The sequence below is a fragment of the Manihot esculenta genome, chromosome 14, assembly GCF_001659605.2.
Source record: "Manihot esculenta cultivar AM560-2 chromosome 14, M.esculenta_v8, whole genome shotgun sequence".
Taxonomy (NCBI): domain Eukaryota; kingdom Viridiplantae; phylum Streptophyta; class Magnoliopsida; order Malpighiales; family Euphorbiaceae; genus Manihot; species Manihot esculenta.
In genome coordinates, this window is record NC_035174.2 from 2,429,409 (window position 1) to 2,442,805 (window position 13,397).

Here is a 13,397-nt window from a genome sequence, read left to right on the forward strand (position 1 = left end):
CTAGAGCTTGCTCTAGATGGGTTAACTCATACCTGTTAAGCCTGGTTTTTCACATACAGTAAAACATATATACATATACAGATCATGTACATAACAAACATCACTAAGTCAAGCACATTTCTAACTTTATACAAAACTATTACATATCTTTAATATTACATGTCCACTCTAAGCTATTACAAATCTCTTTACTCTTTCTGTACTCTGTGGATCTCCTCTGTATACTGTACACTGAACCTGCAAAACTGGGGTTAAGGGAGTGGGATGAGCTCTATAGCCCAGTGAGTAGAACAGTAAAACATCTCATTAACATATGATTTCATGGAATGCACCATATCACAAACAATTCACATCAAGGGTAAACCTGTCACCACATAGTCCCGGTAACTCTGCCGTGTCAGGGCATAGAATCGAGCACCTGGTCTTCCTGTCATATATGTATATGTGTATATAACACCTCTGTACTTACCATTGCCAGGGCGTAGTCAAAGGCTCCTGGACTTCTCTCAGAGACTATTGGATCATTCAGCATTCACCCACAACAACAATTAACTATGCAATGCAGCATATTCGTGAATTCTAATGCAAACAACCTGCTGTATACTCATGATGCATGAACTATGCTGAACGCAGTTTATGTCTCAATTAAACGTATTCAGTTTAGTTCCACTCACCTCTGGCTATCTGGACTGACTCTGCAGGCTCTGAAAAACTCTGGAGCAGAACTCACTGCTGCTCTCTCTGGTTCCTCTGGTCTGTACCTATACAGATGGACTCAAATGAGGGACCAAACTAGCTTATGACCAACTCTATGAAATTCCCCAAGAATCCCCTTAAACTCACTCTAACATCTATGCAAAGCATGCAAAGGAAAGCTGGACAGGACACTTTCGGCGGCAGGTTCGGCGGCCGAAAGTCCTTTCCAGAGACGAAACTCAAGCACCTTCGGCGGCCGAATCTCTACTTTCGGCAGCCGAACCCTTTCGGGGGCAAGTTTCGGAGGCCAAAAGGCACTCCAGAGACGAAAGTCTCTGACCTTCGGCGGCACCTTCGGCGGCCGAACTTCCCTCCAGAGCCGAAAGTCCAAAAGCTCGGGGGCAAGCTTGGGCAGCCGAAGCCACCTCCTCATGGGTTCGGCAGCCGAATGTACCTTCGGCGGCCGAATGTACCTTCGGCGGCCGAACCTGAGTTCATCCGCAAGGCAGAAACTTGCTCTGCCTCTCGCCAAAAGCACCAAAACCCTCTCAATCTCAACCACCTCAATTCCTCAACTTGCATATACCCAAGTATATGCTCAAAGGGGTCAAAACCTACCTAACAACCCCAAACACACAACACAAACAACACAGAAACAAGCTTTACTCACAAAATCATTAAAACCTCACAAATAACCCTATTCATGCAACTCTCCCCCAAAACCACATAAAACCGTCAGAAAACATAAAAACAAGCTCAGGATCTTCACTTACCTCTTGAAACCAAGAAAATGAACGATCCTAACGTGGAGTTTTGGAGCAACTCTCCTTCAAACTCTCCAAACTTCACAACTTTGAGTTTTTAGCTTAAAACCTTCAAAATACCATAAAAACTAATCAAATCTTTGCAAGATTGGATGAAAACATGAAAGAATACTCACAAAGGACAGGGTCTCACCTCAGAACGTGAAAGAAACGGTGATGTTTATCCTTTCAACCGACTGAGGGCCATTTATAGGTGGCTGGCCAGACCACCTTCGGCGGCCACACGTGAAACCGAAAGCCATGCATGTTCGGCGGCCGAACCTCAACTTCGGCGGCCGAACCTGGCTTTTCTGCCTTGGTTCATTTCAATCAAAAACTCATTTCCTTATGCTTTAAAACTATAAAACATACCAAAACATGGTAGAAAAATATCACTCTAACCCTTCTAGAGACTTCCGACATCCGAAACTCCATCGGAAAATAGAATTCCGATGCCGGACTCTAGCCGGGTATTACAGATAATAATCTTTTGAGCAGACCTGATTTAAATCAGTGAAGTCTATACACATTCTATATTTCTCATTAGCCTTTTTTACTAGCACAAGATTGGCTAAACACTGTGGGTACATGACTTCTCTAATAAACTCAACCTCCTCTAGTTTCTGCACCTCTTCCCTCATGACTTATTGCTTCTCCTTTCCAAACACTCTCTTCTACTTTACCGGCTTGGCCCTAGGGAGAATGTTCAATTTGTGGGTCATCACCTCAGGATTTAACCCTAGCATGTCTAAAGGCTTCTAAGCAAAGCTTGAGGCATGTCCTCTTATCAGAGCCATCACTGCCTCCTTTTGGTCCTTTTCAAGGCCTGAGTTGATGCTGAAAATATTATCGTTTTCTTTCTCGAGCAGTGGGAATGTCTCCAGCTTATCTACTGGTTCAATCCTAGCCTCCTTCTTTATATCCCAGATCTCTATGAATTTAGGGTTTTCTCTTCTGGCTGGGTGCTTGGCTCCTCTATCGTGGCCAGGTATACAGCTCTAGCTTCCTCCTGTCTTTTTCGAACTACCTCCACCCCTGCTTCTTTCGAGAATTTCATGGTCAGATACTAGATGCAGGTCACTGCTTCAAAGTTATACAATATCGATTTTCCCAAGATGGCATTATGGAAGGTCTCCAGCTTATCTACTGGTTCAATCCTAGCCTCCTTTATATCCCAGATCTCCAGGACTTTAGGGTTTTCTCTTCTGGCTGGGTGCTTGGCTCCTCTATCGTGGCCAGGTATATAGCTCTAGCTTCCTCCTGTCTTTCCCGAACTACCTCCACCCCTGCTTCTTTCGAGAATTTCATGGTCAGATACTAGATGCAGGTCACTGCTTCAAAGTTATACAGTATCGATTTTCCCAAGATGACATTATAGTTCAGGGACAACTTCACCACAAGGAACACTGTGTAGTGAGTTTGAGATAGGGGTGGTTCTCCCAGGGTGAAGGCTTCGAGATAGGGGTGGTTCTCCCAGGGTGAGGGCTTCGAGATAAGGGTGGTTCTCCCAGGGTGAGGGCTACCTTTACCTTCCCCTCCACTGCAACTAGAGTCCCTCCTATTCCCTTAACTAGAGCTTGATCCCTGACTAGTTGTTCCTCTCGTATGTTCATCTGTTGAAAGACCTAGTAGGGCAGTAGGTTCACCTTGCTGCCATCATCTACTAGAACTTTTTAGACCCTGAAGTTGTGAATGATGGTCTTTACGACTAGAACGTCATCGTGGGGCATTTGCACTCCCTAGGCGTCCTCCAGAGAGAAGGAGATGGTTACTGGGGAATGCTTAACTATCTGCATGACTTCAACATCGCTCTTTTCCCCATTCTTATTTCTCTTCTTTCCCCTTCTGCTCATACGGCCCCCAATTCCTCCCACGATCATGTTGATTGTCCTACTGGAGCTGTCATTCATTGGTTCTCCTATTTGTCTCTAGGGCCTTTCCGCCGCTGCGTTTTGCTTTGGTCTCTGGCCTTTTGGATTTTTTACAAAATTTCTGAGGTGTCCCCACTTGATGAGCCTTTCTATCCCATTTATTAACTGATAACAGTTGTTGGTATCGTAGCCATGAGTCCGATGGTATTGGCAGTACTTATCTGGGTCCCTCCTATTCGTGTCTGCCCTCATTGGCTTGGGCCACTGTATAAAGTCCTTGTCTTGGACAACTATGAGCATCTCAGCTCTGGACACGTTTAGGGGAGAATCACCTCAAGAATCCGGGGTTGGTAGGGTCTCTGCTCCTTCCTCGGCTTTGGACACTAGTGTCTGTTTAATGCTTCAAGCCCCTGGTTTTGTCTCCTCTCTTGTTTGTCTGACTGTTTGTCCTCCACAGCCTTTCCCTTATCTCTTGCTTCCCTGGAAAATCTACTAGTCGTTAAAGCATCATCTTGCCTTATTTATTTTTCTGCTCTCTTCATAAGCTCTGCCAGGGTAATAGGTGGCTTTCTGCATAACGATCTAAAAAACTTCGAGGAGGTGGTCGCCTTTTGCATGGCTTCTACTGCCTTCATTTCATCGAGCTCGGGGATTTGCAGAGCCTTCGAGTTGAACCTAGCTACATATTCCTTCAGGGACTCATTCCTCCTCTGTCGTACCATTTCCATGTAGCTTGTTTTTCTTTTCACTGGGACCTTAGTGATGAACCTGCTGATAAACACACTGGCTATGTCTATAAAGTTTTTTATGCTTCCTCCCTCTAGACTATTGAACCATGCTCGGGCCGGTCCAGCAAGGGTGGTGGGAAAGACTTTACACATCAGGGTGTCCGAGTGAGTTTGAAGCTCCACGAACGTCTTGTAGTTCAAAACATACTCACAGGGATTCCTCGTATCATCATATGCATCCATTATCAGCATCATGAACTTTTTGGGGAGTTTCCTGCTGTACCCATCTCACGAACGGGAATGAGGTTAGTAGTAGGGAGTTGCTATTGTCCCGTGCCCCAGCTCTGCTAGGAGTTGCTCCTTCAGTCTCTCTAGCTTCTAATCTACATCTGCCTCTTCTCTCCTTGGACTTTTTCTCAAGCGGTAGTTTCTTTCCAGCTCTTTGCTTTCTGACCTTTCTGCTGGCTCAGAATAATAGCTTTCAGTCCTAACATTCTCGATGAGCTTCCTTACTACCCGACCTCTTATTTTGGCCATAGGCTCTTTTCTCCTGCTGGCCTCTCCGTCTCCATCACCCGTCCTCCTGCTGCTTTGTTGAGGGATTTGGTGGTTCAATATGGGTTGAGGCTTGTTAACATTGAATCATTCAGCTACTGGGGGTATACTCAATGGGGTATTGAGTCCCCTTTGCTGCAGCATCTGCCCTAGCCAATGAGTAGTGTTTTGGAGTTGGAGAGCCATGTTTTATACCTCCTGGTCAGATAGGGCAGTTCGAGGCATGATCCTTATTGAGCTTGACGAGGGGTTCAACAACATAGGTGGTTGGTTTAGTGGGGCGATAGGGCTGAAAAATGAAAATTGTGGTTCTTCTTGAGCAGAGTCTACGTCATTTGGGATGTTTCCGGTGTGATTTTCGCTGTGATTGACCATGTGGATCTTAATGGGTATGATGAGGATAAGAACTCTAGTGACAAAAAGATCTCCTTTGTTCCCACATACGGCACCACTTAATATCCTGATATCCAATAGAAAGTTGGATTAGGATATGTGTGTGTGAACTTAGCCCGAATGACTTAGGCCTCCCTTCCTTTATTCTTTTTTCCCTTCTGTCCTTTAGTGACGTGTAACCGTCACCCTATTACAATAGAACATATCATTGTCACGCAGAACCGTATGTATGGACGTACTGTATCTTTCTCTATCGTCAGGCGGTCATTTAATTCTCTCTAGCACCTGTATTAATATGATGTTGAATGTGTAGGGGTCTATTGTCCCACTGATACATCAAGTCAGTTGAACTGGATTCTTTTCAGTTGGGTCCAAGTCCTGCTCTGTCCATTCTGCTAGCGGGGGGTCTGGACTGTGCTTACAAGGGTGAACCGACGCGTTGAGTTTTCATAGAACTGTAATATGATCTTCCCTTATGGGCTTACCTATGATCTGGATATCCAAGACCCAACTGTCATAAGGAATTTTATTAAAATTATAGATAAAATAAATTTTATGTTAGAAAAATTTTGATAATATTTTTTTTAATATATTAATAAAAGAACAAAATTTTTTACAAAATTAATTTTATTTTATCATTAATTATCAATAAATGCATTACTACATTATAATATATTGTTGAAAAGGATAAAATTAAAATAAAATATATTTTTTGTAAAGGTTAAATTATAATAAAATATATAAAAAGTACTCTAATAAAAAAAACTTTTAACATATTAGTTACGTTGAAAAAAACAAGGAACAAAAGTGCGTGAAAGCGGCGCCGTTCCACCTCTGGAAAAAAAATTAGACGTAAATCGTTACTCAATATCGGAATTTCCCGCTGTCCGTTGGAAGTTCAAAAATCCAAAAATCCGACGTATGCCTTGTCACCTGCAACTCAAAATCTCAAAGGTATTGCCAAAATGCACATTCCAGCATCTGAAACAAATCCATGCCGTCATCATCGCAGCTTCGCTCATTCAAAACACCCAATTCTTCTCCAGATTTCTTCGTCGATGCACCGAATTTGGCTCCATGGATTATTCAAATCTCATTTTCTATCAAATGGGTCGTGATTTGATCAGAGAAACCTTGCTCTGGAATGCCATGATTAGAGGATACGCATTCAACGGTCCTGTTGAGAAATGTATATCAATGTTCGATGAAATGCCTCGGATAGAGCTAAAACCGGATAACTATACGTATCCATATGTGTTGAACTCCTGTTGTGAACTGGGGCGTAATAGAAAAGGAAAGAAAGTGCATTGTCAGATTATGAAGTCTGGATTTGAGTCCAGCTTCGCAGTCGCCTACTCCCTTTTCAACATGTACACAAAAATGCCTGCCTCTATTGACATGGGGTTGGCCGACGACTACAAATTGATTGATGCCCGCAAGGTTTTCGATGATATGTGTATGAGGCCGAAAGAAGTATGGAACAGAATGATATCCGAATATGTAAGTTTCGGTGATGTGAGGTCCGCGAGAGAGTTGTTCGAAGCTATGCCAGAAAGGGATGTCGTTTCGTGGAATTCTATGATTTCGGGTTATGTCAAAAATGGAGCAGTAGAAACTGCAAGAGAATTGTTTGAATGGATGCCAGAGAAGAACGTTATTTCTTGGACTATGATGATAGGAGTGTACGCTGATACAGGCGACCTTGAAACAGCAAGGTCGATTTTTGAGAAAATGCCGCACAGGAACGTGGTTTCTTGGAATTCGGTGATTTCCAGCTATACCAAGCATGGGAAATTTGTGGAAGCAACGAATCTTTTTGTCCAAATGTACTCAGAAGGTGTGATACCAGATGGATATACCTTTGTTGCTGTTCTGTCAGCATGTTCAAACTTAGGAGATCTGGAGTATGGGAAATATATACACTCTTTAATTGGAGATTTCTTTCAATGGGAAGTCATGGTAGGGACTGCCCTCATAGAAATGTATGCTCGTTGTGGAGACGTTAATAGAAGTTTCGTGGTTTTCTTTAAGATAGCAAATAAGGACGTTTTTTGCTGGAATGTTATGATCAAATCTTTAGCTATCAATGGTAGAACCAAAGACGCTGTGAAGATTTTCCATCTGATGCAGAAGTCACAATTGAAGCCAAATCATTTCACATTTACTAGTGTTTTATTTGCTTGTAGCCATGGAGGTATGGTAGAACAAGGTCGCAGAATCTTCTATAGTATGGAGAAACAATATAACATAAGTCCGAAGATTGAGCACTTCGGTTGTTTTATTGACTTGCTTAGCCGGAACGGTCAGCTTGAAGAAGCAATGCTTGTAGTGAATAATATGCCCTATAAACCTGACATTGCTATATGGGGAGCTTTGCTTGGGGGTTGCAGCACAAGAAATGACTTGAAGTTTGCAAAAGAGGTGGCAGAGAGAGCTACTGACTTGGAAATAGAAGAATCAGGAGTCTACGTGCTCTTGTCAAATATTTACGCTTCAGTGGGTCAGTGGCCGGAGGCTCTAGATGCCAGAGGGAAGATGGAACAAAAGAAGATGAGGAAGGAAACAGGAACTAGTCTGGTTTTCTAGGATGTTTATTCCTCGTTGAAATCATGGAAATAAAATTGAAAGGCATCATTCAACCCGAGTTGCAGCATCCTTGGGTGATGATTGTATGAAGTGTAGGAATTTTTTAAAGAGATTATTTTTACCAAATAATTCTTTTTTTACCACCTGAAGACCGCAAATGAGTTGAGCTGATTCAAGCTGAAGCTATTTCAAACTGCATTATTTATCTGATGGTACTCAATTGCTGCAAAATGTATTAGCAATCTCCACGAAATTGCCGTTCAATCACACAATCTTTACTCACTTTCAAGTGCAACACAAATTGTACCAGTCCACCTTCTTAGAATACATCATTTTTCTTACCAACAAATGCACAGTATACTTTTCCCTAAAATCCAAGCACATGGACCCTATTTAACCAAAATTTATGTTCCAGACAAAAAAATGAAAACAAACTAGGTAGACAAAAACAATCCTATGTCTTTTTCTCTATAGATAACAGCGGCAGCAGCATCATATCCGTAGAGACATTTCCACCAGGAAATGCAAAGCACAAAAGCATCACAACATCCTTACACTAGCACACTGAGTTTGAAACTATAAAGATACTAAATTAGTTGATACACATACATAACTCAATCTAGCTAAGTTGAATACCAATAACTTGAAAAATCAGTGACGAAGTGCATCTTAGTATCAGCATTCAGATCCGTGACATTGTCAGTTGCCTCCATGAATCCAAGCAAAAGATAGAAGGTGTAACTCCAGAAATCCCGGCTAAAATCATGTCGTGATCATATTGAACTGGAATCTGGAAAGCTGTTGAGGAATGGTGGATATGACTGGCCCATATCTCTGCCCCAAAGCAATTTGTGTTATGAAAATAACATTGAAAAATAAATTGCTATTTTTTTATTTAAGCAAACCAACTACATCTGTGGACTAAGGTCATGTCTGCCATCTTAAAACAAGCAACTAGGGTAAGTGAGTTAAGAGAAAATCAAAAATTCAAGAATCAAGGATGAAGCAATCTGGTGCACAGTTTGATATGCTTTCAGTGGAAAAGAAGGGGGATGGGGCTAAAGATTAAAGAAAATGATAGTCACATGTCATGTGCACTGAATTGGCAACTGAGAGATGAGATGAAGGATTCCAATCCAACGGCTGGTAACTTGTGTGCATGCCTAAGCACATGCACTGAATCAGTTACCAAAGAAAAATAAGAAACAAACCTATGCACCGGTTTGCTCTAGTTGGATCCTTATTCATCAGTTATCCTTTACCAGGCTTAGACAAAATTTCAATTCTCAACTCATCAAGTATGTAAATTCAATCTAGCATTTAAAACTGTGAAAGAGCAAATATTGATTCAACTTTAGCAGACAATCCAACATGGCCATACCTGCACATTGTCATAGAGTTCAAACAATGGGACAGCAAGAAGTTTCAAATTTTTGGGTACTGCAAAGTACTCTCTTTCAGACAAGTGAACAAGGAAAAGCTTCTTGCACTCCTGTGTTACCAAGAATGGGGAGAAAAGAAGATGAGTACAATCCACACAACCTGGTATACCAAGCGAGAACAAGGAATAAGTAAAACAAAATAAAACAGAAACATGCACATGTTCCTGAGTTTGTGACCTTAGGCTTTGTTATGTGAGGTGGGCAATATGGGTACATGATGGTCTCAAAGTTAGGCCTCCACCATATGGCCACACATTCACCAATCTGCACAAAGATGCCAAGTAACAAAATTACACATCAGATAATTTCTGATGTTTAAAATTCTAATCAACCTAGTTAGTTCAGAGAAAGCAGAGGAAACATGCAATTCAACAATAAGCAAGTGTTCTCTACATCTCTCTTTTATCGGTTCTCACTGTTCCTGCCCACTCCCTTTTAGAAATATTTTCAAATGAATCTCCTCCATCTTTGGTTTAAGCCCACACTCAGAACTTAAGTAAAGAGGAAAGGAATACCTGCCAATCTGGCACCAGAGCGGCTGAATTAGCACCAAGCTTGCTAGTCAATTTTCTTTTCAAACCCTCAATTTCTGTCACATGAACATGTAAATTTTAAGAAACACAAAATAAGTGGACAAATATAAATAAAAAACAAGACGTTCTGCTACAATCTTAATGAAGTTAAGACACATAGCAGCAACGGAAAATAAATGCACAGCAGTTGATCTATACCATTCTCTCCTGGCTTTAGACGTCCGCCTGGCAGTTTGCAGAACGTGTTCCCAATTTGCAGAAGAAGTATGTGAGGATGATTATGCTCTTGTACCTGCAACATCAATTATTCAACGAGACAAGCGAGGTGAGAGCTTCTAGATGTTTATGATGAAAAATGTTATCATGCTCCCCCCCCCCCCAAACAATAAATAAATAAATAAATGCCACGAGATCTTGAGGGAAAATTGAATAGATTAAGTTTGACTTGGTGCACAAAACATTGGACAGGCTAGAGAACCTCAAAAGATTGTGAAATTGTAATAGGCTGTCCCAATCACTTTTCTATTCTTTTTTTTTCCCTCATTTTTGCGAGAAAGTTTTTTTTTTTTAGTTCAATCCCACATCGGTTTGAGATAGTGATTAGTTTTTGAGATGAGTTAGGACCGACCCAAATTTAACATGTGTCAGAGCCTCCCATCCAATGTTGAACCTTCCTTAAGTCCAATGTTGAACCTTCCTTAAGTATTTCACACTCTAGTTTAGTTCTGTGCATGAGTGGTGTGTTGAATCCATATTAATTTGGGAATAAATGTGCTCTTATAAGGGTTTTAGGGACTCGTCCTCATCCTTGAGCTAGTTTTTGAGTGAATTAGGTCTGACCCAAATTTAACATAGTATCATAGCCTCCCGTCAATGTTGAGCCTTCCATAAATATTTCACACTCCAGAGTAGTCTTGAATGTGAAGGGAAAGTGTTAGAATCCATATTGATTTAGAATAGGATAATGTGCCTTTAAAAAGAGTGGCCAAGAGCCCTTAAAAGGAGTGGCTAAGGCCCTTAGCCACTCCTCCCCTAATCTACTCCTCCTTTGAACTAGTTTTTGGAATGAGTTAAACCTAACCCAAATTTAAAATTTTTTTTAGGCCAAACCTCAAAGATGTGATGCACATAACTCATCTGAGATGAGGCTAGAAACAATTTAGGCCAATAATACATAAAGATAGAAGGAGAAAATAAGGGAAGAGAGACATTGAGGACCTTGCCAATAAATGCCTTCGTGGAAAGATTGTTGAGGATAAGCAGTGCTTTTCAAAATAAGTCATTGTTGATCTGAACTCTTAGGATCAAAATTAGCAACTCAAGAAGCTATCCTATAGGCTTGGGAAAATTAAACTAGAATGCATGCACTTCATGATAGAAACATAAAGGCTTAACCATAACAATATTCTAGACTGCCCAACTTTAATTGTCAATAATATTTGCAGTTTTAGCGAGCACAAAAGGACAGATATCCAAATTTCAAATACAAGAGAATTTTGTTATTGAAGAGTGAAGATTCCAGCTTTGATATTAAATATCCAATTCCACCTAAAGATGGCTCAACTTGCAAGTGACAGTATCTATCAACTTTTATTCCATGGTCAACATATAAAGCTATGACAGAACACACACCTCAATTTGTTCTTTCAGTTTACAAGGAATTCCTGACTGCCAACAACTATCAGCAGAAGGATGCACATGGTATATATATATTCTAACTCTCCTTGAAAGAGAGCCAAAAAGAACATAAATTGATTTTCTAGCAGCCGAAACAGTAACATAAAAAGATAGAGAGATGGTTTGCCGACAACTAAGCTGAGTTTATTATCTATCATGCATAATTTTTTAAATAAAATAATAATTTAAAATATTTATATATATATATATATATATATACACATACACACACACACTAAACTAAGCAAATCTCAGGATGAAAAACTGCAAAGAAGAACACTAATGAGTTCATTTGCAATTAACCAAGAGACATAATTGAAAAAGAAATCTGAACATACTAGCAAAATTGCTTCGACACTTGTCCTCATCCCTTCTTTCATGTAGCTGTAAGACAGAATGAACAGAAATAATCAAACTCTAGCAGGTTTATGCAGAAAGCCAGAAACGCCAAAGGAATCAACACATTCACAAGTTTCACTTGTCATGGTCCACGACTGGGACTCTAAGCCATATGTAAGACAGTTTGCGAGAGTTTCAAATATTTCTGGACCAAAAACACGCAGCTTTTAGCTCTGCATTGAAGATGACGCGGAATTTTTCCGATTTCCAGGTAAAAATCCGACATAGGGGGAGAAAAATAGGGTTTTGAATCACAAATCGACTACCGCATAAATCATATGAAGGTAGGATATTCCTTTCACTATTAGATAAAAAAAATACATACACAAACCCAACAGAAAAACCACATTTAAATTTATCATTCAATGATCTTTCTCCGGAATCAATAAGTAGGCCGAGGTGAGGTTTATCTAGGGTTTTCAATTGGTCTATAGCCACAAGTTGCAGAGAGAGTGAGAGAGCGCTTACTTGACTTTCATGCGAGCAAGACGATCAGCGACGGAGGTATCTTTCTCCATTTTCGGCTCTTTGGTGCCGAATGTGTAGCTCGACAGAGGATAGGTGTTCACCACCGCTGAGTTCACCATATTTTTCTCCTACTCGACCTCCGCCCCTAAACGAGATCAAGGAAGGACTGGTCTATCTTCTTCCTGTCTAAATTGAAGGAAAGTCCTGTAAAATGCTCAGCAGCAAGAGCCAAAACGGAAGAAGGGCGGGGAGAACGGAGGAACTAGGGATTTAAATAAACCCAGTGATCTGCCAATTACTTCTAATTGGGATGTTTCTCAAGTACCAGGACTTCCGTAAACTTTTCGAAACTACCTCGTTATGACCGTCCGATCTAACTAAATAAATTTGGAAAATAAATCCAATTAAATTGCTAAGTCAATTTAATTTTTTTTATCAATTAATAACAATATAATGTTGTATAAGTTTTTAATAATAAAAATATTTTTTAATAAAATTTTATTTTTATAGTCTTAAAATTTATTTTTATAATTAAAAAATAATATTTTATTATTAAAATATAATATTATATTAAGATCTTATTTATTTTGAAAACTTAACTAAGGATATTGAAATTTATGAGAAGTGTTAAAAATAAATCTTATTTGATGACCATATTTGCTAACTTTTGGGAAAAAAAATTTTATTTTGTGGTTTTTTTTTTCACTTTTTATATATATACTTGCAAATATAAATAAATAAAAATATAAATATATAATTTTTTTATTGGTAATTATATCATTAGAAAATTATGTATTAATTATTATGTGATTTGAGATTAAATATTATAAAATATATTATATTAAATTAATAAATATTTTGCATTAAAACAGAAATATTTATATCATTTTTATTATAATTTATCACTAATATATTTTGACTTTTTAAAAAGTTAACGTATTAACTAAACAAATTAAATAATATTTTTTTAAAAATATATTTTTGATAATTGAATTTTTTGAAAAATAAATTATTTTAAATTATACGAGTTTTAAATGAAAGTAAAAGAAAAAGAATTAAATTTTTTAAAAAAAATATAAAATATTAAATAAATTTATATTCGGATAAATGTCTTAAACTTTGAGTCTACGGTGATAAACCTATTTGTTGATCAATGTGATTACTCCTCTTCGTTTTCTTCTCATCCTCGTTTTTCTCGTCCAAAACCCTTTTTTTTATATATATTAGGGAGAGGAGAATTGTGTTA

The 13,397-nt window shown here is 39.2% G+C and overlaps 2 protein-coding genes across 2 annotated transcripts; one reads left to right on the forward strand and one right to left on the reverse strand.

The window, feature by feature from the left end:
• Nucleotides 1–5,851: 5,851 nt before the first annotated feature.
• On the forward strand, nt 5,852–7,786 carry LOC110600051 (pentatricopeptide repeat-containing protein At3g29230). Its single transcript, XM_021736745.2, has one exon. The coding sequence runs from the start codon at nt 5,968–5,970 to the stop codon at nt 7,630–7,632; it is 1,665 nt and encodes a 554-aa protein (XP_021592437.1). The 5' UTR covers nt 5,852–5,967; the 3' UTR covers nt 7,633–7,786.
• A 99-nt stretch (nt 7,787–7,885) lies between these two features.
• On the reverse strand, nt 7,886–12,498 carry LOC110600052 (pre-mRNA cleavage factor Im 25 kDa subunit 2). Its single transcript, XM_021736746.2, has 7 exons — nt 12,152–12,498; nt 11,623–11,668; nt 9,806–9,899; nt 9,590–9,663; nt 9,252–9,338; nt 9,014–9,124; nt 7,886–8,466 (listed from the first exon to the last, which is right to left on the reverse strand). The coding sequence occupies exons 1-7, from the start codon at nt 12,268–12,270 to the stop codon at nt 8,395–8,397; spliced, it is 603 nt and encodes a 200-aa protein (XP_021592438.1). The 5' UTR covers nt 12,271–12,498; the 3' UTR covers nt 7,886–8,394.
• Nucleotides 12,499–13,397: the final 899 nt, after the last annotated feature.